Raw genomic sequence first — 26,732 nt, 5'->3', positions numbered from 1 at the left:
CCAACCAAAACCCTAGAACGTATCTAGCCCAACTATGTAATGAACGCCACGAATGTATACCTAGACTATCTCAAGATACAGTACAGGAAAAATGCGAAGAAATTAAATACTTTACAACAGGGATTCCAACCTCCCCCGATTCCAGGACTTCCAGGACCTAGACCTCCATCTCACTAGAATCCTTATAAACAAGAATTCCACGGTCACGATCCTGTTTATCCAAACGTTTCCGCCAAGCACGCCCTCTGTTCGTAACCTTTTGCAAGTTCGTGAAAAACACATTGGAATGGTCTTGCACGTTCTTTCTCAAAGCCTGGTTTCGACGATTTTTAAGTAATCGCAGAATAGTATTGCCCTCCTCCACATCAAGCTCGTTGAGCTCGTAGTTAATCGACCATCGGTCAGACGGGGTGAAATATGACGGCCGCTGCACTGGAACTCCGTTCACCTTGCTATTCACCATGAGTGTCATAGCTAGCAGGTTCTCATCGTAACCGTCCCACTTGGCGGGCTCGGGCTTGTTTTCGGCGTCTTTGGTCTTGGGCTCCGCTTCCGCTTTCACTTCGGGCTTGGGGGCTTCTGGTTCGGAAACAGAGGCGTCGGACAAGATGGTGGATTCTGGCGTCTCGAACTCGCCTTCCTCGCCTTCCTCGCCTGCCTCGACGAGGCCGTCAGCCGGGTCTACTGGGTAGAGGGCGTCTGCAAGGGAATCGGCGAGAGATTTGGTTTTGGGCTTCTCGTCTGTGCGGAGGCTTTCGCCTTCAGGCTTAGATTCGGCTGACTCCACGCTCTCGCTTTCTTCGGGCTGATACTTGTCCGGGTTGAAGAGGCGGTCAGTGAAGTCATCGATTTGGGCTTGATTCTTTGACTGGATGGCGTCGATTTCTTCGTTCGTCACGGGCTGGGCGACGATGTACATGAAGGGTGTTGGACCATCGCGTGTCTCGAAGTGGAAACGCAGAGACTGTTTGGGGAATCTCTGTGTTGCCTTGTCTAGGATTTTCTCCCACAGACCAATACTCAGTTCGAATTCGGCGTTTCCGAGCTCGACGTTGTCCTGGCCGTGTAAAGCCTGATCCATCTCTCCGAGAGTGATGTATTGGAAACCAAAGATGCGCTCGACGTTGTGATACGCGACGAAGATGCCGTCCATGCGGCCAACGCGCACCTGCAGGGAATATTTGAGGAAGGCGGCGCGGATCATGTCGAAGTATTCGCGTTCATAAGACTCCCACTTACCAAAGCGGCGTCTGATCTCGTAGCCCATTCCGCGCTCGTGTGAGGTGGGTTCCATGCGGATCGAAACTACTGCACGTGTTTTTAAGTCGAACATGCCAGTACCTGGTAACCTGGGATCGTAGGCGTCGAGTTGCCCTCGCAGGAGGAAATTGCCCATGGTGCTGTAGTGGTATGACTCCGGGACGCTTGCTTCTTCCTCTGCAGTGATCTTGTTCGCATCGCTTCGGCGGTAGCGCTCAAACTTTTCTTTTGGCAGCGTGAGTTGCTTCTCCATTGACTTGCCCAGGTGCATAAGGATATTAGCCGAGTCATATTCCTTGTCGGCATCAATGGCGTAAATATCATCAGCCTCATTATAACGGAGGAACATGGCAGTCGGTGCTCGAAGGAGACGGGTGAAGTTGCGTGGAGTTTCTCCAAACCCTTGTGTCAGTTTGGAAATGTCGACAGGCCGCCACGCAGACAGAAGGAAATGGAAATGAGAGAGAACCGAAGTCATGCTCGACGATGAGCCGTAGTACTTCTTTTTATTTTTCTTGGTTATTTCGCAAGCCGTCACATCTTTAGAGGAGGTGATATACGGCTTCAGAGTACCAAAGTCAAACTCCGATACGGGCATGATCTGGTCAAGGTAGGGGTCGAAATTGTAGACACGAGTCCGATGGTCACGTAGCTGGTAGACACCGGGACTGTCTGCTATTAGTATATCGATTGATAACAGGGTAACCTGAACAACTCACTTGAAAAGCACTCGGTCAAGGCCAAAGGCGACGCGTGGGACAGGAGCCATGGGGACACGCACCTCTTCAGTATAAAGTTAGCCAACTTTCAATAGATACATGCCAAAGATTGAAACTCACCTTTCATGCGCAGTTCTGGGTCCTTTGACTGAAGAGCCCCGCGGTCCTTGGACAAAAAGTTAAGCTTAAGGAAAGAAAGGGGCTCATCCACCTCCTTCTTCTCCTCCATCCCCTCTTCCAAATCCGCCTTCTCCTCCATCTCCACCTTTAATGATGGCTTATTCGGACTTTCAACACCGTTCTTGGAGCTGGTTTCCAATATCTGAGCCACCGTATTGCTCGTGGACTCCGAGTTGCGCGTCTTCTCCAGTTCACTGACTGCTGGCGTAGCTGCTAGACCCTCCTTTCCCTTTAACATTTTAGGCTCAAGTTTGGCATTAGCCAGTCGTTTTTCCTCCTTGCTTTTCGACTTTCTTTCCCTTCTGGCTTCTTCCGTTGCCATTCTCTGATGCAAGGCCTTGACTTTTTCTGCTTCCACCCGTGCTGCCTCTGACGGGGTTGGCTCTGACGGGGTTGGCTCTGACGCTGCCTCTGACGGGGTTGTCTCTGACGTTGCTGCTTCTGGCTTTGCTGCTTCTTGTTCTGCTAATTTGGCTTCCCCCATTGCAAGCTCCACTGCTTTCCGAAGTGTCGTTTGCCCATTTGCGGTGATTGAATCCTTGAACCTTTGGTACAACTCTGGGTGCCTCCTTTTGTAATTAGTTCGTTGTGAGTTGGTCATCTGATCCCATACAGCAGCAGTGAGTTTTCTCGGTGGAATAATATGCCGCCTTGGGGATTTCTGGGATTCGGAAGAAGCCGCATCTTGCGTCTCTGGAATCTGACTCTATATCACACTCTGTCAGGCTTGTTCTCACGTTGTACTTTGGAATGGACATACATTAGGCGGCAATGGCGCTGAGGGCTCAATCGACGCGTCAAACAAATCGGCCGGCTTGGTTTCGCCTATATCGATACGGAGTGCAGATATGCGGTGAAACTGGCGCAAACCAAGCGCGCCAGGGCGAGCTAAACAGGAGAGACAAACATGTCGGCTCGAAGGGCCTGACACAGACCGCAAAGAGGTCCGAAGCATTCAGATCAACGGTCAAGGGATAATTTGGGAAAGGATATAGACAATTCCTCGAGGTGTATATCGAGACAAGAATTCGAGAACTCAGGCGGCTGTCAACGAGCCACCCGGGCGAATTGCCTCTCCGGTTTTTTTTTCTGCCAGATAATTGGGGTCACCGCTTTGTTATCTTGGTACCTGAGGCAATATCGGAGAGACATCTGTACATGTATGTAGTTATAGTAGGGAATTGTATATTTTGAATTTTTATATATGTTTTATATTTCAATTGGAAGTGCATTAAAGTTTTATAAAACTATTTAATGTTTTCTAAACTTATAAAGGGTATTCATTGTAGTATTCAGTGTATAGAATCTTAATACTGTACCCTTATCTAGTCAAAGGGTAGTACATGTATACTACATATAGTATATGATATAAAACATATAAAATCATAAACTATCAAATATATTCAATTCAATCAAATTCAATTCATTCGATTCCAATTCCAATTCTTATGTCCGGCCGAGATCGCTAGAATACTGGGGTCGGAGAAACACCCAGCCGGGCAGAAAAAAAGTTGAATAAACTTTAACACTTTTGAACTTCTCATTCTCGCATACTAAGTTGTTATAACTTGCTTATTAGGTCTCCGTGAGGTAAGTAAAGTCTTGATTTTCTTGTTATGAAGTGTTTACCAATTGTCCACCCCATCCCATTGCTCTATGACTCACTTTTTCCTTGAGGAGGGGCACTACCTATATACCCCGCGGGGATTTCCTATCTACTTGCTAACACCACCATAGTCGAGACCTTGCTCCAACCATGGCCTCCGAACAATTGCGCATCCTCATTGTCGGCAATGGCGGCCGTGAGCATGCCTTCGCCTGGAAGCTGAGCGAGTCCCCCTTGGTCGACATCATCTATGTCGCTCCCGGAAACGGTGGCACTGCCCGGGGCAACAGCAAGATCACAAACGCCAATGTCAAAGGCGATGACTACCCTGGCCTCGTGGCATTTGCGCAGAAGAACCAGGTGAACCTCGTTGTGCCAGGCCCCGAGGCACCTCTCGTTGATGGCATCCAGGGATATTTCCAGGCTGGTGAGTCACATGTTTCTTTTTTTTTTTAAAAAATAAAAAAAAAGAAAGAAAGATATTTTTTACCTTCTGTCCCCCGTGCCAATTGATTTGAATAATTCTAACAATACCTCTCAAAAACAGTCGGAATTCGATGCTTTGGTCCCTCCAAGGCTGCTGCCCGCATGGAGGGCTCCAAGACCTTCTCCAAGGACTTCATGCAGCGCCACCAGATCCCCACTGCCGAATTCGGAAATTTCTCTGATTACGAGTCCGCACGTCGTTATCTTGACTCTGTGTCACACAATGTGGTGATCAAGGCCGATGGCCTGGCTGGTGGTAAGGGTGTGATCATGCCCACTACCAAAGAGGAGGCCCACAAGGCCTTGAAGGAAATGATGGTGGACCATCAGTTCGGCAAGGCTGGCGACGAGGTCGTGATCGAGGAGTGCTTGGAGGGTGATGAGCTTAGTATCCTCACTTTCAGTGACGGTTACACCATCCGCTCGCTTCCTCCAGCGCAGGACCACAAGCGCATCTTCGATGGCGATCAGGGCCCCAACACCGGTGGCATGGGTTGCTATGCGCCTACTCGCATTGCACCGAAGGAGGTTGTCGATGAGATCGACCGGACCATCATTCAGCCTTCCGTTGACGGAATGCGAAAGGACGGTACGTTTCTTATTAAATTATACATGCCCAAAGCATGTTGCTAATCCTGTTCAGGCTTCCCCTTCGTTGGTATCTTGTTCACCGGTCTCATGATGACCAAGAATGGACCCAAGGTCCTTGAATACAATGTTCGTGGCGGAGACCCAGAGACCCAGACTCTGCTGCCCCTGCTGAGCAAGGACACCGATCTTGCACAGATCATGGTGGCCTGTGCTGACCACTGGCTGGACGGTGTCTCCATCAAGATCGAGCCCAACTTCTCCACTACCGTCATTGCTGTTGCTGGCGGCTACCCCAACGCTTATGCCAAGGGCAAGACCATCACTCTGGCTCCTGAGCCTGCTGGAACCCTGATCTTCCACGCTGGCACAACTTTGTCTGGCAACGAGTTGCAAACCTCTGGAGGCCGTGTAATCGCCTCCACAGCCACTGCCTCGACCCTTGAGGAGGCCGTTGCTAAGAGTTACGAAGGAATCAAGACCATCAGCTTTGAGGACATGTTCTACCGCAAGGACATTGCCCACCGCGCTTTCCGCCAGACCACCAGCACCTCGCTCACCTACGCCCAAGCCGGTGTCTCCATCGATGCCGGCAACGAGCTCGTCAACCAGATCAAGAGCTCTGTCCGTCGTACCAAGCGCCCCGGCACTGACGCCGTCATCGGTGGATTCGGCGGCCTATTCTCCCTGCCCGCTGCCAACTCCGCTTACCACCCTCACTCGCCAACCCTAATCGGAGCCATTGACGGTGTCGGTACCAAGCTTAAGATTGCCCACTCAATTGGCATCCACGACACTGTCGGTATCGATCTCGTCGCTATGAACGTCAACGATCTCGTTGTCCAAGGTGCCGAACCCCTCTTCTTCCTGGACTGCTACTCCTGCGGTCACCTTGACGTGCCCACCGCTGCGGCCTTCGTCACCGGTGTTGCCGAGGGCTGTGTCCAAGCCGGCTGCGCCCTGATCGGTGGCGAGACCGCCGAGATGCCTGGTCTCTTCGTCGACGATTCCTACGACGCCGTCGGTGCTGCCGTCGGTGCTATCAACACCACGGGCGACAATGCTCGTGCCATCCTCCCACACACAGAAAATATGCGCTCCGGCGATGTTCTTCTCGCCCTTGGCTCGTCCGGCCCCCACTCGAACGGCTACTCTCTCGTCCGGAAGATCGTCGAGCGCGCCGGCTTGAGCTACACCGACACCGCACCTTTCTCCATGCCCGGTCTTGACGCCGGCGTCTCCGTCGGCCGTGCCCTCCTCACCCCGACCCGCATCTACGTCAAGTCCATCCTCAGCGCACTGAACACCCACGGTACTGCCATCAAGGGTCTTGCTCACATCACTGGCGGTGGTCTTACTGAGAACATCCCCCGCATGCTCCCCGACACCCTTACTGCTCAGGTTGATGTCAGCACCTGGACCCAGCCTTCTGTCTTCACTTGGCTCCAGCGTGCCGGTAACGTCTCCTCTGTTGAGATGGCTCGTGCCTTCAACTGTGGTGTTGGTATGATCATTGCCGTTGACCCTGCTTCCGAGGCCGCTATCCGTCAGACCTTCGAGGCTGCTGGTGAGACTGTTTACCGCGTTGGTGAGCTGCGTGCTCGCGGCGAGGGTGAAGAGGGATGTGTGCTGTCTGGACTTGAGTCTTGGTCTGCGTAATCTCTACGATCTGACGTTAAAATTTGATGGTGATGGTGCTGTTGATGTTGATGCATGATGCTTTATATATGGACGGAGAAAATGATTTGCCTGGGTTATCTATCTTATAGATCTTTTTTTGTTACTGTTTCTTTTTCTGGTTTCTTCGTATTCCCCGTCTTTCTTCTCTGCTTGGGGTCGCATAATATAGGGCTTTTGAATGTGTCCCGAACTAATGCCGGTTTTTATACATGATGCATGATGCATGAAATTATATATACTGTTTTGAAACGAATACCATTGATTTACAAATGTGTTAGAGGTGTGCTGTAAGGCTGTGTTGATACTCGGATCTTTATACTATTGTTGATCTTCAATGTTTCAATTCCTCTAATCGTCTTGCCCGATCACCTCAATACTCGCGAGGAGCCTTGCATCAGTGCACAATCCAACCACGCCCTAAAGCAAGCGTTCAAGAAGAAGACGAGTTTGATTCGAGGCTGATGTACGATCTTAGATCTGGCAGTGCGGAGGATTTCTGACAAAGTGGAAGAAAGGATTCTAGATTCAAGGCTGTCATATTGTTTCCTATTTACTCTGCTCATTTAGTGTCGCCCAACTATGTATATATATGGAATGATTGAACGGCAAGAAGACATGCCTGCCATGATAAATATCTAACATCGAAAGGTTAAGACAAAGGATAGTTAGCGTGATGATTCAACAAGCGCTGAATTTGTCGACAGTAGTTCTAGGAAAGAACAGTGCATGAAATTTTTGGAAGAGTCACGTTAAAACTATGGACCAAGTCGGGCAATTTGGTTGATAACAACGAGGGGCTAGAAGAAAGACGTCGGTAAAAGACATCGAGAGAAAGAGAAACGCAAACTAAGCCTTATAGCCGACCAACTCCATATACATCCTCGCCCTACAGGTAGACCGTTGTCGCCGCAGCGTTAGAGACCCGTCCAGGCAAAACATTCAGAGAGGCGGACGGGACAGCGGATTCAAAAGAAAAAAAAAACCGGAGAATTGTGAAGGTAATAAAATGTTTGAAAGCAGAGATGGATGAATAGAGAGATCGAGGTAAAGAGTAAGGTAAAGAGTAACAAAAAGAAAACGACCGACTCTATTCCACTAAAATCGAGATTCCATTTTCAGGCTATCCGCTTGATAATGCGAGTCCAACAACGCTTGCAATCCACCAGTGCCCCCATCCTGCTTTTTGATACACCAGGAAAGTACGAGCGAATACGAGTAGTAAAGTGCTGCAAGAAGCTTAGAAGCACTTGCGGTGAACGATGGAAGGACCGCTCTCGTCGTACTCCTGCTTGGAGATCCACATCTGCTGGAAGGTCGACAGGGAGGCCAAGATGGAACCACCGATCCAGACGGAGTACTTGCGCTCGGGGGGAGCGATGATCTTGACCTTCATGGAAGAAGGAGCAAGAGCAGTGATCTCCTTCTGCATACGGTCGGAGATACCGGGGTACATAGTGGTACCACCGGACTAGAAAAAAAAAAGAAGTAAATGTTAGTGGGGATCTTAGTACGGGTTGAATTCCGGGGGATTTTCTTACCATGACAATGTTACCGTACAGATCCTTACGGACATCAACATCACACTTCATGATAGAGTTGAAGGTGGTGACGTGGATACCGCCAGACTCGAGGCCAAGAACGTTAGGCTGGAACAGAGCCTCGGGAGCACGGAAGCGCTCGTTGCCAATAGTGATGACCTGTCCATCGGGAAGCTCGTAGGACTTCTCAAGGCTGGAGCTCTGGGAAGCGGTCTGGATCTCCTGCTCGAAGTCGAGGGCGACGTAGCAAAGCTTCTCCTTGATGTCACGGACGATTTCACGTTCGGCAGTGGTGGAGAAAGTGTAACCACGCTCAGCGAGGATCTTCATCAGGTAGTCGGTCAAATCACGGCCAGCCATGTCGACACGCGAGATAGCGTGGGGCAGAGAGAAACCCTCGTAGATGGGGACAACGTGGGTGACACCGTCACCGGAGTCGAGAACGATACCAGTAGTACGACCGGAGGCGTACAGGGAGAGAACGGCCTGGATGGAGACGTAGAAGGCGGGTGCGTTGAAGGTCTCGAACACGATCTGGGTCATCTTCTCACGGTTGGACTTGGGGTTGATAGGAGCTTCGGTCAAGAGAATGGGGTGCTCTTCGGGGGCAACGCGGAGCTCGTTGTAGAAGGTGTGGTGCCAGATCTTCTCCATGTCGTCCCAGTTGGTGACAACACCGTGCTCAATGGGGTAACGGAGTGTGAGGATACCACGCTTGGACTGTGCCTCATCACCAACGTAGGAGTCCTTCTGACCCATACCAATCATGATACTGCGCACATGTTAGTATTGCTTTTTGCTCTATTGCGGCTCAAATGGGCTACATATTGCGTATATAGCCAAAACGATCCAGAAAAAAAGGGGGGATTATTTACCCATGGTGACGGGGACGACCGACAATGGAAGCTGTTTGAATTTGTCAGTTATTTGATCCTCAGATTCAAGGCTGTTCCTAAGCAAAAGAGGGGAAAGCCATCCGACGCAAGGGTTGGTGGGATGGCGGCTTTCGCAAGGGAGGGGTGTCAGATTCTGTGGGGTTTGACTTACGGAAGACAGCTCGTGGTGCGTCGTCACCGGCGAAACCGGCCTTACACATACCCGAACTACATCACAAATCATTAGTATCATAGTTCTTGTAGTCCTTGGAGCGCTATCTGGCAGTTGTGGGGGGATATGGAAAGCCATTGGGATGGATTCCATCTGCCGTCATGGCGGATTAGGGGTGGCGACGACCGCGACCGGGCTAGTTTGACGACCAGGCCCAGATACAAGGCAGAAGCTCCGGTTGGAAAAGCATATCACATACCCATTGTCGATGACGAGAGCAGCAACTTCTTCTATAATGAGATATATGGGTTAGTTCTCATTCTCAAGATTCGAAGCTGGGCAGGGGGGGGGGGCAGCTTCCGGGGAAGCTGCTGATGTGGCCACATCAAGAATAACGTACCCTCCATTGTGACAGATTAAACAAGGAACTTGGGGGGAGAAAGGGGAAAAAAGAAAAGAAAGATGGAATGAGGTTAGAGGGGGAATATAGTTGGGATTAGGGGAGAAGGGAAGAAGGAAGAGAGTGTGAGAGAAGAGTGGAGAGGGGTTTGTGATGGCTGGGATTGTGCGCTGCCTGAGGCTTCTGTTCTCTTTTTACCCCCTCCGATCTACAGACTTTGTACTTTCTTGATTTTTTTATATATGTTAGTGAGAATAAGGCAGAAATATTCCTAGTATAAATTTCTCCTTGATTCATTCAATCTTGTCTACCTAAAAGCATTGCGTGGACAATCTTGGGGGTGAGCCTCCCAGGCCCTTCTGGGTACGGGGGGGAACACGTACCTTGACCGGGGTTAGTGATTTTAGTGGTTAGTTATATTACAATGATTACAATGACAGTGGCAAGCCTATAAAAGGCATACAATTGTAGTTCAACTTCAAGGCTGCTGAATTCTCTCCAGTGGCGCAAGTGTTCTAAGTATAGGACACACCGGACCCAGACTTCAGTCCCTTGGGGTAGACACCCCGTTCCAAGGTTGTTTGGAGTGGAGGTGTATAGCGGGATAATACGGCTATCTGAGACTCTCAGCCAAGTCAGAAAAGTTGTCTTCGTTACCGCCATTTCCAGGGTTTATGAGAAAGCCTGTAACGGTGAGGCGATGCCACGTGACATGGAAAGTACGAAGCTCTCTATCCCCCTTTGACTCCTTGGTCTCCTGATTCTACACAGAACTTATACATCAGCCCACTTTGAATATCTCCATAAGAATCCTTGAGAATCCTGCCATTCCTCAGCAATAAATTGATTCAAAATAGTACTTTTGAGCCCCTTGGAATATATCTTGGCAGAGACTGAACTTTGATAATTGGGTTCTGGAACATTCGAAGATTACTTTGATAACTGGAAAAGCCACGACCCTTGATATATCAACCCGCGCAGCACGAGGGTTCGATTATTCCTATCACATCCGAGTTCACAACTGGTAGTCAGTTGTCTAGATTTTCGAGTCTGGGATGGCTAGGCCCACCGAGCTATCCGTCAACGGTTCCACGCAGTTGAAATTACACACCCCTATTACGCGCTTTCCATTCGATGGAGTTTTTGACTCCATAATATATTCCATGCCAGGGTTATTCAAGTGTGCGGCACTATCGTATTCTAGAGAAAGCGTAACTACTATTGTACGGAGTAGTCTATGATGAGTTCAATTTCTTCCAAAGATTTGGGATATCACATGATCGAACCCGCTGGTTCCCGCGCGAATCGCCCAGAGCCCTGGAGCCCTGGAGCGCACGTCAGATTATGTCAGCGGATCTTTTTCTTGTAGAAAAGTATTGGGAGAAGATTACGACTGCAACAATACTGCGTGATACACAGTAAATCAATTTCTGACCTAGGATATAAACTCTTCCTACTCCTATCTTCTTTAACCTCACCTCTGGACAAATACACCTTACACCCGGACAGCACAATTACCCCGCCAGCCCACCATGGACCCCGAAATGAACAAGCTCCTCAAATGGAGTGTCGCCAACTCTCAGGCATCTGCAGGTGCAGATGGTGAAGCCGGCGCTAATCTCCCGGCAGCGGCATCAACCTTGACCCCGCAGATGGTCAACACACTTTTTGGCGGCCCCTCTGAGGCCGACCTGATGCGGGCCGCGATGGAGGTTGTGCATGACAACGAGTCCGACCTGGAAAACAAGTTGATCGCATTCGACAACTTTGAGCAGCTGATTGAGGGAATCGACAATGCGAACAATCTCATCCCACTCAACCTATGGAAGCCGCTTGTCGAGCTGCTCAAGCACGACGAGGCCGAGATCAGACGTTATGCGGCCTGGTGTGTAGGAACAGCCGTGCAGAACAACCCGAAGGCACAGGATCAGGTATGAATGACTTATGGGAACCTACCTAGCATGATAATCACAATACTGACACGTTCACCAGCTCGTCCTACTCAATGAAATCCCTACCCTCGTCACCCTCGCCACCACAGAGTCCAACCCCGCAGCCCGCAAGAAGGCCATCTATGCCATCTCTTCTGCAGTCCGTAACCACCAGCCTGCATTGGATGCACTGAACAAGAGCCTCCCGGAAGGCTATCCCACCGACAAGACCGACGCTGGCGACATGGATGGCATTGATGCTATCATGGATAAGCTACGGTCTCACCCGATCAACACCTCTGCATGAAAGGCCCGAGCTATGACTGGACTGTAAGAGTCAGAATACAAAAAGATACAGAGCAAGATACCCACTGAATGCGAGTCTATCCCTTGGGACTGCCTTGTGTCGTGCCAAGGGTCGGCGCTCGCAATGCAACAGGCAATTATACTGTTACTGCAACTGCTTTGAGTGCTGTGATGACGACACTAGACTTCACTGCTGGTAAATGCCGGCGATTATTTGATGTGCGGATACCCGAAATGGTTCTGCACTGGTTCCTGGTTATTTGGTTGCCTTAGGGTTGCATCAGCGTGATCTACCAACCTGATTTTTTGTGGCATAAGCACATGTTTGAATTGTACATACCCAGGGACCTTTGTCCTACATCAAATGCAATCACGAGTTTCGACTTGTCTATTCCGGATGCCTGATTCCGTATATCTACTTCGGTGCCTATATTGCTTAACTTCGACTGTTTTGTGATTGTGATCGCGTACACAAATAGCAAAATACGTACTATACTGTAGACTGTTCATGGGAGAGCACAATAAAATCGGAAATCAATTTGCTAGGTACAGATTAGAGCTTATGTTGCTCTTGATGATATCAATAGATATATCGGAACAACATTTCTCCACCCAGGCATCGTCATTAGACTCCAGCTCTCACCAGCAACATCCCCTCAACCACCCCATCTCCCACACATCCCAAAAATGGACAACTCAAGCAACCGACTATTCCGCTTCTCCAAGCCAGAGTGGCTGAATAACTCCGCCGTCCGCAATGGCGGCGTCTACGTAGCAGGCGCACTGGTAAGCATCCAATCCGCCCTCCTCCACCTCCACTCTCCGGGGTCGCTCCTTGCGAACCCCCAAGCTCCAAGCCTTGAACTCCAAAGCAAAATGGAATGGAATTGAATCTTAGATCTGCCCGAAACAAATACCAAAAAACCCAGAAAAATCCAAAGCTAACAGCCCGTCTTGCTATAGTTCGCAGCTGGCTTCTTCTTCCTAATCGACGTCGCCTCATTCTCGCGCAGCCCGCGCAACGGCTCAGACGTGCATATCAAATTTGTCGACTGGATCCCGGGTATCTGCTCTGCTCTGGGAATGCTGGTTATCAACTCGATTGAGAAGAGCCGGCTGCAGGCTGATAGCTTTAGTTACAGCGGGAGCGGGGTCGCATGGAAAGCGAGATTCGTCTTGTTTTTGGGCTTTGCGCTGCTTGCTGGCGGATTGGCAGGGAGTGTGGTATGTATATGTCCAGATTCCTACTACTTATACCCTATGGAGAGGGTATGGGTTTTGGGGAGCTTTGCTGACTCGTTTCTCGGTAGACGGTTATGGTCCTCAAGTATCTCATCAAGGATTATCCTATTCAGACGCTGTACTTTGGAATTGCGAATATTGTAGCGAATGGCCTTGTTATGCTCAGGTATGTCTTTTACTTGTCTGATTCAATATTATTCGACGTGAAGCTGTGCTTGGATGGATGTTAACAATGCGATTCCCGATCTAGCTCTATCGTCCTCTGGGTCTCTCAGAACATTGAAGATGACTACACCTACAATCTTGCACTGTGAGGTCGCCTGGTTCAATCTATAACTTGTCTTTCTGTATTCTACTCGATTTTCTTGGTGTGATGACTTTTTCCCGGGATGCATTATATGCATCCGCATCTTTGGCTGGGATTGGCGCTTTAGCATGAATTTATTTGCATTTCTCTTAGGTTTCGTGATATCAAGTTAGGCGTACTTATTACGATCTTTAAAATATCTCGAATATCATTGATATTCTACAAATAAACAGTAGAGGTGAGCATTAGAGAAAAGTATCATTGCAACTATGCCTTGAACGCCGAAGCCCAGATATGCATTCATCAAATCGTAAAAATTACCGCAGTTACCTTCAACCCCTTCAGTGATCCTCGCAGAATAATCTTAGTAACTCATCAATACAAGTCATAGCTTTCTCCTTCTCTAAGACTGGAGGCGCCAACCCCGGCGTCTGTTTTAGATACCTGCGGAGCGCAAAAGCAGCAGCTTTGTATATCGCATGGTACATAGCCTTGAACTCATCATCATCCGCAGTGGTGCCCGGCGCAGGCGTTTCAGCACGCAAAGCTTCCGGTGCCGGCATTGTGCCCGAGGCATCAGGCTCAGGCTCTCCGGCACCACCTGGCGGCTTGCTCATAGACGCAGCGCGCATATTCGGATTTGCACGGTGGAATCCATACAGACGCATACATGTCAAGATCGTGCGCGTGATGAGATTCTTGTTCTCTGCAACCACAGTGTCTGGATCTTTAGCTGGCGAGCCTGGCGTAGACACGGGTTTCTCTTCGGAGAACGAAAGAGAAGACGGGCCCTGGCCCTGCGACATATGTGGTCCACGGCGCAGACCAGAATCCAAGAACGGGTTTGGTGTCGGAGCACGCTTTTGCGGATCGGCATTGAGGGCTGTCGTTGCGCGGCCGCGCACACTACCTGGGCGCTGTAGGCCCGCCCCGATAGAGACGGATCGGGAACGGTGAGAGACGATCCGGTCGAGGGATGGTAGGGAGGGACCGTCTTCTTCTGGTTCGCGCTTGATGCGTAGCGTTTGCAAGTTCTGTGATGAGGAGAGAGGTCGTGAAGGCGCCATTAGTTGTGAGACGGCTTCGCCGCCTCGCTGGCGTACGCGGCGGTGGTGCTGTGCGGCTACTTCGAAGAGCGTTGCGACTCTTTTGCGTTTGGGGCTGGGGGAGCTTATGTCTGGTAGGAACTCTGCGCAGCGCGAGTTCTCGATGGGTTGGTCTGGGTTGGAGCGTGGCGGAGACGGGTAGGCCTGGGCTTGAGTGAGTCGTGAAGTTGATAGTGGCGCGGCGTAGATTCTGAGTTCGAAGGGGGCACGCTGTAGTGTGTTGCTTTGACCTGGGGTCTCGGAAGGGGATGAATGCGGTGGGGTGGGTGGGCGTGTGCATGATGTTGCGCTGGATAGCACGCCGTAGACTAACAGACTTGATGGGGTTGCGTTGCCTGATTTAGTGTTGCCTTCTACACTAACCAGCAGACCAACTGGGCATTGTAATGATTGCTGGAGTGTTGGGTCTTCTTCATTTAGCCAGAGGGCGCCTGTTAGCTTCCTCTGGAGCCATCTTGATGTTCCCGCATGAGATGTGTGTAGCTCGAGGTTGGGACCGGCTCGTGCATGCAGTGGGATGAGTGCTGGATTGACGAAGCTGCGGAGTTTGAGTTGAGACTCTTTGGATAGCTCGGATTGCCAGTAGGAATTCGGATCGACCAGTCGAATCTCTAGTAAAATGGTCAGCGAAGAATAAGCTGCGATACGCGTGTAGTTTACCTTCTAACTTAGAGTCCGAGCTGAGAGGAATGGATCCTGTCCAAACATTCATCTTGTTATCTGGATCCCAGAAAGGCCTTTCATGTGTCCAGCATAGTGATATCGATTTTGTATACTTGTGTTGTTTCTAAACTGGTCTACTGCTATCTCCGAATCTCCTCTACGCGCCGAATCCGCGCGCGGTCACGTGAACCATTTCATAGATCTGACCAAATAAATCAGTTCAAAAGGGAGGAACTGTACATAACTTCAAATCTAAGTAGATTTACATCCCTCGGGTTTCAGAAGAATTCTATATCCATTGGGTTATAGTACACCTAGAGTAGCACAGCCAGGTGTTGAGGCCATAGCCATTTGAAGTGAGGCACACCCTGCACCAAATCACTCATACATAGCATATCAGGAATACGCTGAAATCAAAAGAAGAGTAAAGAAAAAAAACAAATATCATCATGAAGAAGGCCGGATGCTGCGAGGCCAGCTGGCCTACAGTATAGGTATGGTCCTTGGCAACCCCGCGCCTCATCCAGTCTGGGCGATCAGAACTCTTCCTGTTCCTGGAAGAACATTGAGAAGCTAATAATGGTTCCATAAATCAATAGGCCTCCGAAAATAGACATGATCATCGCTGGGATCTCGATTGCGCCGCTGTGGGCGAGAACAATAGGAAGTGCTAGAGAGGTCAGTTGGATGATCATCAATGTCGCAGTTATGTGCCAATCAATATAAGACATATTGTGGTCTACATATCAAGAGCCGACTGGTCGAGGAATGATATGTCCACAAGAGGGGTACTGGTGACGGAACCAACGACATACCGATGCCAGTAAGAACCAAAAATCCGGTCATGAACCGTCCAAAGTCCATCGCAGAGTTGCTTGAGCTGTCCATAAAATCATCTGGGTTTGCGCATCGTTGGCAGATCCAGTTGGGAAGCGGCGCAACAACGTAGATGCCGACCACCAGCAGCGGCCAGTACCTGTGCCATAGCGCGGAAGAAAGGATAACGAGGAGGAAGCCAATCGCGAGAACCTAGTTAGATGTTAGCAAATATTTAAAAGCCAGACGAACATCGAAAAGAAACGTACAAAGGAGAGCGCGATGATAGTCTTGAGTCCAGCGGCCATAATTGCGGAGATGCCGAAGCTCGTTCAATGAGACTAAAGGTGGGAGGGGTAGGAGGTGTTGAACTGGGTGGAACCAGGAGACAATATCAAGAGCAGATCAAAAATGACAGCCCCATTGGCTGAGTGCAGGAAATCGGAGAAAGACACAAGAGCGATAAGCTGGAGATGAGCTCGAGAATGAGTGACGTTGGCGCCTGGAGGTCACTGGATTTATGGCCTCAGGCACCAACAGCTCATGCTTCACACCGCGTCACTTTACTGCCTGCTCCAGCTCCCCCATTCTCCCCCATTCTCCCCCATCACCGGATTATCCCTCGGATTCTTGAGTTGCTGTTCCTGAGTCTTTATTTATCAACAATAATCCACTTTCCCTGTTTGCTTTGATATCCATTCAACCCTTGCCGCTACGATGTTCAGAAACAATTACGACAACGATGCCGTCACCTTGTAAGACCAGTTGCCCCGACCTTTCTCGGATTCATCAGATGCTAACTCGAAGAACCCCAGCTCTCCACAGGGTCGGATATTTCAAGTGGAATATGCACAGGAAGCAGTGAAGCAAGGATCCGTCGTGGTGGGATTGGTGAATAAGACACATGCCGTGCTGGTTGGACTCAAGGTTCGCAGACCTACAACAGAAAACGAACTGGCCGAACTGTCAAAACTAACATCTGAATACGCTCTAGCGCAATGCAGAAGAGCTCTCCTCGTACCAGAAGAAGATCATCGAGATCGACTCGCACATGGCGATCGCCATCGCCGGCCTTGCATCAGATGCTCGCGTCCTCTCAAACTTCATGAAGCAGCAGTCCCTCGGATCGAAGATGACCTACGGTCGGCCCATCCCCTTGGACCGAATCGTTTCCCAGATCGGCGACCGCGCGCAGACCAACACCCAGCACTACGGGAAACGGCCGTATGGTGTGGGACTGTTGGTTGCCGGTGTTGACGAGGCTGGCCCACACCTGTTCGAGTTCCAGCCCTCCGGTCTGACACACGAGATGCTTGCTTGTGCCATCGGTGCCCGTTCGCAGATGGCACGTACGTATTTGGAGCGAAACCTCGACAAGTTCGAGGACTGCAGTCGTGACGAGCTGATCCAGCATGGGTTGAGCGCGCTAAAGGAGACACTTTCTCAGGATAAGGAGCTTACGGTGGACAATACTTCTGTTGGTGTTGTCGGTGTGACTAATGGCAAGAAGGAGAGCTTCAAGCTGTACGAAGGCCAGGACACGGCTGCCCTGCTTGAGGTGCTGGAGCAGCGTGAGTCCGCTGGTGCAGAGGGCGAGTCCATGGAGGTTGATTCATAATTGTTTGATTTGGTTTAATGATTCGCATAGACATGAAATCCTGATTATGCTTTGTCTTGTGTTTGCGTCCAATGATCTCAATTATTCAATCATCAATTCATAAGACTCTTCTAACGAAGTAATGTACTTGTGTATGCTCATATACACACTGAAATTTTCCACCGAAACCCGGTCAAACCCCAATGAAATGCAACATCTGTCCCTGTTCCCCATTTGTTTGATGATCAAACTGAGCGACTTCACTCTTCTCCCCAGTTCAACTGCATCCGCCCGTTACTGACCTGATAGGCCACCAACTTCGGCCAAACCTCCGAAACCTCCTTAGCCTCGGCCAGAATCTCCCCATTACTAGAACTAATATATCCCTCCTTCACAGCATTGCGCACCCAAGCCAACAACCCATCCCAGTACCCATTAATATTCAACAACACAACAGCAACCTTATGAATCCCCAACTGATTCCACGTTGTCATCTCCATAACCTCCTCAATAGTTCCAAACCCACCAGCCAGCGAAACAAACCCAGACCCAGGCCCACCTTCGAGGACCTTCTCCGCCATCATACGCTTGCGCGTATGCATATCGGGGACAATGGTCGTAAGACCATACTCCGACTCAGGGATTCCATCCGCATCGGCAGCATCGATAACCCGCTCAGCGGCTTTTCCAGTTCCTTCGGCACTGGTCTGTCCTTCCCTGTGCTCGCGCATGCTGCTGATTGTGGCGATTTTGACCAGTGCACGTGGGATGATGCCGTGCACTGCTTTCGGGCCCGAGAGCGAGACCAGCGTGCGTGCTAGTTCGCCCATGAGGCCGGTGGTGCCGCCACCGTAGACTAGTTGCACATTGTGTTTGTGGAATTCTGCGGCGAGAGCTCGGGCTGTTTCCATATGCACTGGGCTGTTTCCTGGTACGGAGCCGCAGCTGGGGACCCCAGGGGGGCGTTTGTTAGTGACATTTTCAAGGAAGAAGGTATATTATTTGTGTAGGTGTAGAAAGCGCCTAGGTTGTGAGAGGTATGACTCACAATACACAGACGACGGCTGGTTTGGTCTCCGCGTCTGTCATCTTAAATATAGTTGGAGTTTGGTTTGGAGTTTGATTTTAATAGAGAAATAGATCTTGAAAGGACTTTAGAGAGTATATTGACACGGGAGGGACGAAACAGCCCTAGAGGTACCCAACCTTGAAACTCCCCCACTCCGATAAGAGATAGCGAAGTATAACGTCAGTGTTGACTCGAAATTTCCAAGGCTCTTTGACTCAGAATCCACTGCCAATCTATATCTATAAACCTCTAATCCTTAGATAGTATGAGCTGTAAAATAAGGTAATTTAAGAATTCCAAGTTTATTTTATATTCCAAGATATATATTCTTTGGCTTCTTTTAGGAAAGATATTGAACATATAAATCATCGCTTCCAGTATGAAAACCGAATACATTCTTCAATATCTTGATGCATGAAATGGGTAGAAATAATAACTGACTATACTATAGAAACCCAGGATATAAGAACCAAAAAAGAAAAAGCACAAAAGCCGTTCCAAATGCCCTTGCCTTGAATCCGACTCCTGACCTAGTCACCGGAGAACTGTCCAAGACAGTATCTGAACATTTATTCACACTTGCATCTTCTTCTTCAATCTCTCTTCCTCTATTTGAGTCAATGATTGGCCAGGCACCTGCACAAACTAGTGCCTCAATTAGCTGGTTACCTTTGCCAGCTAGCTGGAGCAACCCTTGCCCCATTCCATTGATGGTATGCAATGGTACTCCCTCTTGCTTTAAAAGCTCACATAGTATATCGATGTGAGCTCCTCGCACGGCGGGAAACAGTGCCGTCTCCCCAAACTTGTCAATTGCCGCCACATTTGCGCGATGGCTGAGGAGCCATTTAACCAAATCCTCATCCCCTCGCTCGACAGCCTCCATTAGGGCTGTTCTTCCCTCGCAAGAACTGCCGTCAACATCGAACGGGGAGGAATGATTCGCAAGGGCATCCAAGATCGCAACCTTTTGCTGGCTTGGCATTCGCGCTTTTGAGATCGCCCAGACTAGAGGATTCGTCTACGATATGTGGTTAGGATTTGCCCCTCTCCAAAGAAGGGCTTTGACACAGTCGACGCTGGCTCCCCGTGTCGCAGCATAGTACAAGGGAGTGACTAGTTCATTTTCACCACAGACTTTATTGGGATCTGCTTTTGCCCCCAAAAGCATTCGGACAATGCGTAAGTGACCGGATGATGATGCGGCAAGCAGTGGTGTCCAATTGAACTCTCCGTCATGTATATCGACGCTCGCTTTCAGATTGATTAGAGTCTCCACTGCTTTCCAACATCCATAGAACGAGGCAGCGTAGATAGGAGTCTGTGGTGCCGGAATATCCAGTATTCGGGATTGGCCTCCACCAAAACGCGCACAACATCAGCGTGTCCTTTGGCAGCCGCTAACCAGCATATCCCGTATTTGCCTTCGCGGAGAGCGCGGCTGTCGGCCCCGTGTTGCAGCAAGACACGAGCAACGCCGGTATGACCCAGATAGGACGCTAGATACAACAGAGAGGGGAAACGCGACGTGCTATTGTCTGGGATATCGACTGGCGTCTTGTTTTCTAGAAGAACACTGGCAATACGAGGCATATTCAGCCAGGTGGCTTTCCATAAAATGGCCGGCATCCAAGACAGATTGTCATCTGTTTCAGTTGCATCGGGATCTCCAACGATGCTGTGCTGGCTGGCTTGAGATATGATATTGTGGACATGATCCAAAGCAGCCTTCTCATCGCCGACCTGTAAAGAATGCAGAAACTCAGTCATAGGTTCATATTTCTTTGTGCCTGAGACACCCCCTCCAATATTCTCCAATATTTCTCGCGATTCCTGATCAAATGCTTCTTGACACCGGAGTATGTCATATGCACATGTGACTGTTTCTGGTGGAGGCCTTGAAAAGGGATTGCTCATGGACCAAAACACATGAGCCCACGGGGTCAGATTGCCATCTGGAAGAATAAGAGCTTTGTTCAACGATTGGACGGCTCGGTGACCCTTTGTCAAATGGTAAGGCAAAGCTTGGACAGCATAAAAGAGAAAATCATCGCCGGTTCCAACTAGCTGAGGTACGATATTATCCTTTGCAGCAAGATAGCGACTGAGATAATTGCCGAAGACATTCCCGATATGGCTACGGACAGCCGCATTTGTGAGATATGAGGTGAGAAAGTCCACCATGGTATCATGTGCGGCTGTGTCGGATTCGTTCCAGATGTAGTTTGGACCCTGTCTTAGAATCTCTTGGACATGATCGTGAATACAAAGCCTGTCTTCTTCAAAACTCACCACAGCTGGAAGCCAGTTACGGAGATGGCTTAGATGCTTTTCCACTTGCTCTATAGATGGCAAGCCTGTGATCCCTTGAGTACTGTTTCCTTGGTGATACAGCAGTACACAAGCCAGTACACAAGCCTCTCGTACCGTCAAAGGTCGATGCCCGTGTCGGATCCAGTGCAAAATCCAACAAAGAGCAGGTTTGTTGGCGACAGATCTTAGTATAAGATCAAGTACTTCTGCGGGAGAGGTCTCTGGTGAGATATAGCTGAGAAGATCGCCAGATTTGGACAAAGCAAGCGGTGATTTTTCATCGGGCCAGCCGGTATGAGACTGAAGCAGTTTGACTATTAAACCCAAGTTGCCTTTATCCATGGTAATGAGTCTTTGCAGGTTTGTGGATATCCGCTGCCTGTCATTGCTGGGGTCACTGCTGGGGTCACTGCCGGGGAAGCAGAGGCGTTCCATGAGGAACTTGATGTACCGACTTTTTGAAATATCCCACTCCTCGACTGGCTTTTCGTTGGATGTAAAAAACTGGCATAAACTCTCCATGCCAATTAGCTCATCTCGCACAGTTGAGCCGCGCTTGTAAGACACCACTATCCTCAGCTTCTCTTCTGATGCACTTTCGAATCTTCGAATAAGCCCCCAAAGAGTTTCCCTACTAGCGTGATCACAGTTGTCAATGTTTTGCAGCACAAGAATGCAACCCTTTTTTAAGTATGCTAGAGTGTTGTGGTTGTGGAGATCTTTCTTGATCCATCCTCGCCGCTTTAGAAAATTCTCGTGTATAGCAGTTGTCTCTTCGGTGACAGGAAGATCAGTAGTTGCGAGGTCCTGTAGTACCATCGAGGATATAATCTGGGTCATAGAAGGTCCCGAGAGAACTCCAGAGGGAACATTGAATAACAAACCAGGTATCTCGTCACTTCCATAAGTGAAATTATCAGACTTCCATGTCAGAAAGACCTGTTCTGCCAGCTCTGCACACTCGTCTTGATCATGGCCCTCCAAGCATAGTATCTGCGGCCCATTTGCCGTTTTCCATCTTTCGTGAGGTGTGCTGTGTATGACCGGACAATCTGCAGACATGTAAAGCAATTTCATCTGTTGATGAGGCATCGCCATAGGCGATATCGCTTGTTGTAGCGTAATCCACATAGGGCTCAAATACCCAGCTGTTGAAAAGAAATATGTTAGAATGAGTTGGGAACGATATCGCATTTTGGAATATAGAATGTTTCACCTTTGACTGCATGGCAAATGAGCTTGTTGCGGAAAAGACATGGATCATAAACCAAAGGAGACTGGACTAAAGTCTCAGTGGGCACACCTAGTGTTGATATAAAGCGGTCAATTACACTGATACTTGGTGTGTACAAAGTGATTCTTGACTGAATAAACAGTCTAGTCCCAACCTCCGATGCATTTGCAAGGGCTGATGCAAGGGCTGGAGATTTTGACGTGGGTATTTGAGTGAACGTGTAGTTTTGACGATTGAGAAAATCCCAAATCTGAGTTTCAAAATCCTGTACATCCTGTCTTTGGTGAAGACCCTCCCAGAATATCTATAATGTAAGTCAAAACTTTTGCATCCAAAAGGCATGTTATTAACATACAAACTGCACTGGGGTCTCGATGATACCAGGCCAGTTGACCTGTTTGAGATGAATAATGGGGGTATTGCACTAGTCTTTAATTAGATCAAGATCAAAGAGAAGGTAAACAAAAGGCAGCTCATATATGTAAAAGAAGGGGGAAAATAGGAGAGAGAGAAAAGCAAGAAAGAGAAAGTGTATAGAGGGTATTATAGACGAGGCCTGAGGTTCGGCGGCTAATACTGCGATTGGACGTTTCATGTTTCAAACTCAAACTTTGGAGCTATTTACCTTACTATATATGATAGAATATATGATAGAATATATGATTAAGTGGTGAGAGTGTGATAATATGATTCATGTTATAGGTATGTCTGGATAGTTGGTTGGATGTGATGCCCTATAGTTCCAAGTTAACTGCTTATTTTCAAACTCCCAGAAATATAGTGATATGATTTGTTAAAGGTATATTAATCAGTCTGGTACTCAGGTATTAGTTACTGCCTAAAATGAGACATTTAAATATCAATGGTTCATTGGAAATGGTTGATCCCTGGTGTTTATAGTAGTTGGGTCCTTTTTTTTTGGCCGCCTCATATGTTGACTATTTGAATTCATGTCTTGAATTCCTACCAAAAGCCATACATTTGCTCTTGCATAATCATATTGAAATCAGACAGTAAGGCATTGTTTGCTTATAGTGAGTCTTGTTTGTCCTCATGAAGCTATATAAGGAGCTTCACGATTATCGTCGCTATTGGTTGCTGTCAATCACTTTCTTGCTTTATCCTCTTACAGACATATCGTTCATCTGCTATATCTATCTATATATTCTGCAAACCTTTTATATTAGTTTGCACATGTCGGACGTCTCAGATGTTTTAGTAAAACTTTTAGAGTCCACGCTTTTTCATATTACTTTTAGCTTCATGCTTGACATATTGAAGCGCTGACCCACAGTGTCTTTTCAAAAACTTCTTATTTTCCAGTACATCTCTGGATTCCTTGTCTTTCAATGTGCATTTGATGGATCGACATGTCAGTCAGCGAAGTGGGAGGGCATGAAGCTGTCCAAATGTGGAAGGTGAGTGTCTGCTAGATGATACCTATCTACCTGAAGCCACTATACTTTTTCTTTTGCGGGCCATCACTGATACCTAAGCTGACAGGTATTTGAGAATACCTACCCTTCAAGGTTCTTCTTCGCACCTCCCTCACCGCCGGTGGACGCTGAATCCCTCACCCTCCGTTTCCCCAGTGCTTGCGAATAATGTGGCTCCATCTACTCACCCCTCGCATACCTCTCGCTTTGAACACAGCCACACTGATAGTGGGCTGTCCTCGTCGAGCAAAGTACCCTACCCTAGCCGCGCCTCTAGGAGACATGTTAGCATCCGTGCCAAGCGAAACTCCCCCAGCGGCTCTAGCAGCTCTATCTTTATTTGAGGACCCTTGGTCGAGGTGTGTAAAGTGGGAAAAAAAGAATATGTTTCCTGTCTCTAACCTCACCATGCTCCTAGGCACGAGAATGACCCCTAAAGGTCATAAATTTTCCTTTTTCCTTTCTGTCAACCTTTCTCCTGTTCCTCCTTTGCCATGACTAGTATATAACATCGGCTGCACAGCATCCTGGTGCAACAATACTGTTGCTGGCGGGTGTTGGGGTATGGTTGAACATACTCTACTGCTGTTTAGCTGCATGGTTTTGATTCACAACAAGAGCCTAGCAGAGTTGAACCAAACATGACGAGCTACGGCTCTTCTATCCCGCCCTGTAACACAAAATTCGGGTGTCGGCATGACCTATTCACATAAGGCGTTCATATTGGTCGGTATCTTCACACAGCTGCCGGGATCCTCTTCATGTCGGTGATTTTCTCCTCTTGTCTCGAACAAATCGGGTTCTATCGCAATGCATATCCCACAAAGACAGGGGTCAAACAGAGTAGAGCTAGTTTACATATAAGCTATGAGAAGGTGAAATTTCCTCAACTGCCTGCATTCGATGTTATGTGTATTACAAGAAACCACAGGCTCTAACAAGAAGCACAGGACATCAACATCATCGTCGAGATACATGCCATCCATGCTTTCAGCAAGATTCCAGTTCACCTGGTCCACAAATCACAAACGAGTGCTGGAAGTACGCTTATTGGCAAGCAATTCGACATCCACGCTAGGGGACGGACTTTGGAGTGTTCCAATCTCCGAACTGTAGGAATGTAGAAGATCCGTCCAAGCCATGCCACGATCGCTCAATACGTGAGAGGTAAGGCATACACTACTCAATATAGATCCTTTGCTGACCTATTCTGTAGTCGACAATATTGCCTTTCCGTTATCATCCTCACAGGGCCCAAGGTGTGGTATGCCTCAGAGATATTCCAATATCTATCGGCGATGGCTCAATCCCTGAGGCCAAGATTTATACTCCTCCTAGGCAGTCGGTCTCGAGGTGTGTATACTCATTCATTCCAGACAGGCTATTCATATAGTAACTTGCTGGTTCTACAGTGCTGAGATAATCATCCTCTCTCATCACACATGGTCTGGGAGTGTTTTGATTTGCCAGGAAAAGCTTGCGCCATGGCTGCTTTTACATTATCCAACCGCCCTGCACAACGACCCATAGCTTTGTATCTTATGGAAGATGTTTCAATATGTCCTTGTTTTGTGTGGTCCTAGAAACAAAGCGAATAATCCAATAGCAACGTGAAAAGGTGATATACTGATTCCTGATAACATCAGTATGCAGTGGGAGCTTTCATTGTAGAACATGGCAGCAGTGTTAACAACCCATGAGAATGACCCCCGTAGGATCCTAAAAAAATAAAAATAAAAAGTTATGTATGCTACAACGTTTAGGTATTCCAGGAAATAATAGGTCAAAATTCAGCAGTCAGACCAAGACTGAATATGTCAAATCCAGCTGATAACCAGCTCTTAATCCAACAGAGGAGGCCCCCATGAATACTATGCCCAACCCCAAACGCCCAGAGATGCAACAAAAAAGGGTATCAAGAAAACAACTTAGCTGACAATGCGGCTCTTCTTCCGCTTCGACTTATCACCAGCAGAGCTAGGCGGCGAACTACTCTTATCGGAAGCCTTGCCGGGAGTCTCGACGCGGACCTGCGGCGTCGATGCCCTGACAGGCAGGGCAGAAGGTGTACCAGTGGCCGCCGCAGTAGCAGCAATTTTCGGCACGGCTTTGGCAGCCGTGCCAGTAGCCTCACCGCCAGTTCGTGATAAGATGAAAGAGCCTGGTTCGCCGACAAGGGGGCTCTCGTCCATGAACTCGTCGCCGTAGCGCGTGAGTAGGCTAAATGATTCGGCTAGACTGCGAGTATCTTGAAAGCTTGAGCCCGTGGCTGAGCTGCCCAGACTTGATTTGCCGGCTGATTGGGAGGATTCGGTCGTAGGGAAGGATACATCTGGCATGGGCGTCGCTTCTTTGCTCTGGGAGGCCTGGCTGGTGGTTCCGGCAGTTTCTTTGCTGCGGACTCCGGGTGGTAAGTAGGTGTGTCCGTGGGAGGCGGTGAATGTTGGTAATGTCGCGGCGGATTTCATGAGCTGGGTTAGGGATGTGACAGCGGATAGCTGCGAGGAAGGATTCATTAGTATACTTGTCTCGGGACGATGGATAGTTCTGAGCATAATACATACAATTCGGTTGCCCACTACACCCGCAACTGAAGGGGCCATGTAGATGCAGTCGCCAACAATGAAGTACGTAGATATCACCGTCACCTCGTCGTCCATGCCGCTCCTTTTCCGCCGGTTCTGCTTGCGAATCACCCAAATGTTGGACGGCTCGTGGGCAAAGCGATTGTCTGTTTGTGCGGCTGCTTGGAGGGGGTCATATGACACAATGAACTCAAGACCCTGCATTGTTTTCAGTCGGGCTTCGAACGCTTCACGCGTCTCGACGAAATGACGAAAGGCATCGTTGTAATTGGCTTGGATGGCGAGCGAGGCATTGTTTGAAGTCGAATCAAAGAAAGGTGATTCGGCAAAGTAAAACAGAACTAATTGATCGGAAAGTTAATCTCAGGGCCAGGGGTGGTAAGGTGTGCAACTCACTATTGTTGGAATGAAGGAAACCCCCCATCATCTGGACGTGCGGGGGAGACCGCCAGAGGATCTCCTCCATCGAGGCATCTTGGCTCGCCATTTGCGATTTTGGAATGATAGACCGAGTCAACTCCGGTCTATCGAGGCTTAGGACAAGCTTTTATTTTTGAAGATTGCGAAAGAAGTTTTAGGGAAAGATGCAGCTCGGAAGTTGAAGCTGCGGAGAAAATGTTGTT

At 48.8% G+C, this 26,732-nt stretch overlaps 11 protein-coding genes across 11 annotated transcripts; 4 read left to right on the top strand and 7 right to left on the bottom strand.

Moving 5' to 3' along the window:
• Positions 1 to 157: 157 nt before the first annotated feature.
• PGRI_068040 (Pet127 family protein) lies at positions 158 to 3,114 on the bottom strand (the record flags this gene model as incomplete). The annotated part of the gene is made up of 4 exons (XM_040794518.1): positions 158 to 1,928; positions 1,980 to 2,043; positions 2,100 to 2,865; positions 2,920 to 3,114. The coding sequence occupies 4 exons, from the start codon at positions 3,112 to 3,114 to the stop codon at positions 158 to 160; spliced, it is 2,796 nt and encodes a 931-aa protein (XP_040649768.1).
• An 801-nt stretch (positions 3,115 to 3,915) lies between these two features.
• On the top strand, positions 3,916 to 6,498 carry ade1 (bifunctional aminoimidazole ribotide synthase/glycinamide ribotide synthase; the record flags this gene model as incomplete). The annotated part of the gene is made up of 3 exons (XM_040794517.1): positions 3,916 to 4,192; positions 4,313 to 4,840; positions 4,895 to 6,498. 3 exons carry the CDS (start codon positions 3,916 to 3,918, stop codon positions 6,496 to 6,498), a joined length of 2,409 nt encoding a protein of 802 aa, XP_040649767.1.
• Positions 6,499 to 7,756: 1,258 nt separating this feature from the next.
• Positions 7,757 to 9,511, bottom strand: act1 (actin ACT1; the record flags this gene model as incomplete). The annotated part of the gene is made up of 6 exons (XM_040794516.1): positions 7,757 to 7,987; positions 8,058 to 8,829; positions 8,933 to 8,963; positions 9,105 to 9,160; positions 9,364 to 9,394; positions 9,505 to 9,511. The coding sequence occupies 6 exons, from the start codon at positions 9,509 to 9,511 to the stop codon at positions 7,757 to 7,759; spliced, it is 1,128 nt and encodes a 375-aa protein (XP_040649766.1).
• A 1,525-nt stretch (positions 9,512 to 11,036) lies between these two features.
• Positions 11,037 to 11,742, top strand: fes1 (Hsp70 nucleotide exchange factor FES1; the record flags this gene model as incomplete). The annotated part of the gene is made up of 2 exons (XM_040794515.1): positions 11,037 to 11,435; positions 11,497 to 11,742. The coding sequence occupies 2 exons, from the start codon at positions 11,037 to 11,039 to the stop codon at positions 11,740 to 11,742; spliced, it is 645 nt and encodes a 214-aa protein (XP_040649765.1).
• Positions 11,743 to 12,428: 686 nt separating this feature from the next.
• PGRI_068000 (UPF0220 family protein) lies at positions 12,429 to 13,297 on the top strand (the record flags this gene model as incomplete). The annotated part of the gene is made up of 4 exons (XM_040794514.1): positions 12,429 to 12,527; positions 12,705 to 12,965; positions 13,052 to 13,149; positions 13,234 to 13,297. 4 exons carry the CDS (start codon positions 12,429 to 12,431, stop codon positions 13,295 to 13,297), a joined length of 522 nt encoding a protein of 173 aa, XP_040649764.1.
• A 334-nt stretch (positions 13,298 to 13,631) lies between these two features.
• On the bottom strand, positions 13,632 to 15,108 carry PGRI_067990 (uncharacterized protein; the record flags this gene model as incomplete). Its single annotated transcript, XM_040794513.1, has 2 exons — positions 13,632 to 15,007; positions 15,057 to 15,108. 2 exons carry the CDS (start codon positions 15,106 to 15,108, stop codon positions 13,632 to 13,634), a joined length of 1,428 nt encoding a protein of 475 aa, XP_040649763.1.
• Positions 15,109 to 15,595: 487 nt separating this feature from the next.
• PGRI_067980 (Vps55 family protein) lies at positions 15,596 to 16,183 on the bottom strand (the record flags this gene model as incomplete). The annotated part of the gene is made up of 3 exons (XM_040794512.1): positions 15,596 to 15,729; positions 15,875 to 16,088; positions 16,145 to 16,183. The coding sequence occupies 3 exons, from the start codon at positions 16,181 to 16,183 to the stop codon at positions 15,596 to 15,598; spliced, it is 387 nt and encodes a 128-aa protein (XP_040649762.1).
• Positions 16,184 to 16,592: 409 nt separating this feature from the next.
• On the top strand, positions 16,593 to 17,493 carry pre5 (proteasome core particle subunit alpha 6; the record flags this gene model as incomplete). Its single annotated transcript, XM_040794511.1, has 3 exons — positions 16,593 to 16,630; positions 16,691 to 16,802; positions 16,870 to 17,493. 3 exons carry the CDS (start codon positions 16,593 to 16,595, stop codon positions 17,491 to 17,493), a joined length of 774 nt encoding a protein of 257 aa, XP_040649761.1.
• Positions 17,494 to 17,732: 239 nt separating this feature from the next.
• PGRI_067960 (LOG family protein) lies at positions 17,733 to 18,383 on the bottom strand (the record flags this gene model as incomplete). Its single annotated transcript, XM_040794510.1, has 1 exon — positions 17,733 to 18,383. The coding sequence occupies one exon, from the start codon at positions 18,381 to 18,383 to the stop codon at positions 17,733 to 17,735; it is 651 nt and encodes a 216-aa protein (XP_040649760.1).
• Positions 18,384 to 19,807: 1,424 nt separating this feature from the next.
• Positions 19,808 to 21,952, bottom strand: PGRI_067950 (uncharacterized protein; the record flags this gene model as incomplete). Its single annotated transcript, XM_040794509.1, has 1 exon — positions 19,808 to 21,952. One exon carries the CDS (start codon positions 21,950 to 21,952, stop codon positions 19,808 to 19,810), a length of 2,145 nt encoding a protein of 714 aa, XP_040649759.1.
• Positions 21,953 to 25,452: 3,500 nt separating this feature from the next.
• med6 (mediator complex subunit MED6) lies at positions 25,453 to 26,596 on the bottom strand (the record flags this gene model as incomplete). The annotated part of the gene is made up of 3 exons (XM_040794508.1): positions 25,453 to 26,022; positions 26,089 to 26,450; positions 26,506 to 26,596. 3 exons carry the CDS (start codon positions 26,594 to 26,596, stop codon positions 25,453 to 25,455), a joined length of 1,023 nt encoding a protein of 340 aa, XP_040649758.1.
• Between the last annotated feature and the right edge of the window lie 136 nt (positions 26,597 to 26,732).

This window comes from Penicillium griseofulvum (genome assembly GCF_001561935.1).
Source record: "Penicillium griseofulvum strain PG3 chromosome Unknown contig_91, whole genome shotgun sequence".
Classification (NCBI taxonomy): Eukaryota; Fungi; Ascomycota; class Eurotiomycetes; order Eurotiales; family Aspergillaceae; genus Penicillium; species Penicillium griseofulvum.
This window is presented reverse-complemented; position numbering and strand designations above follow the sequence as displayed.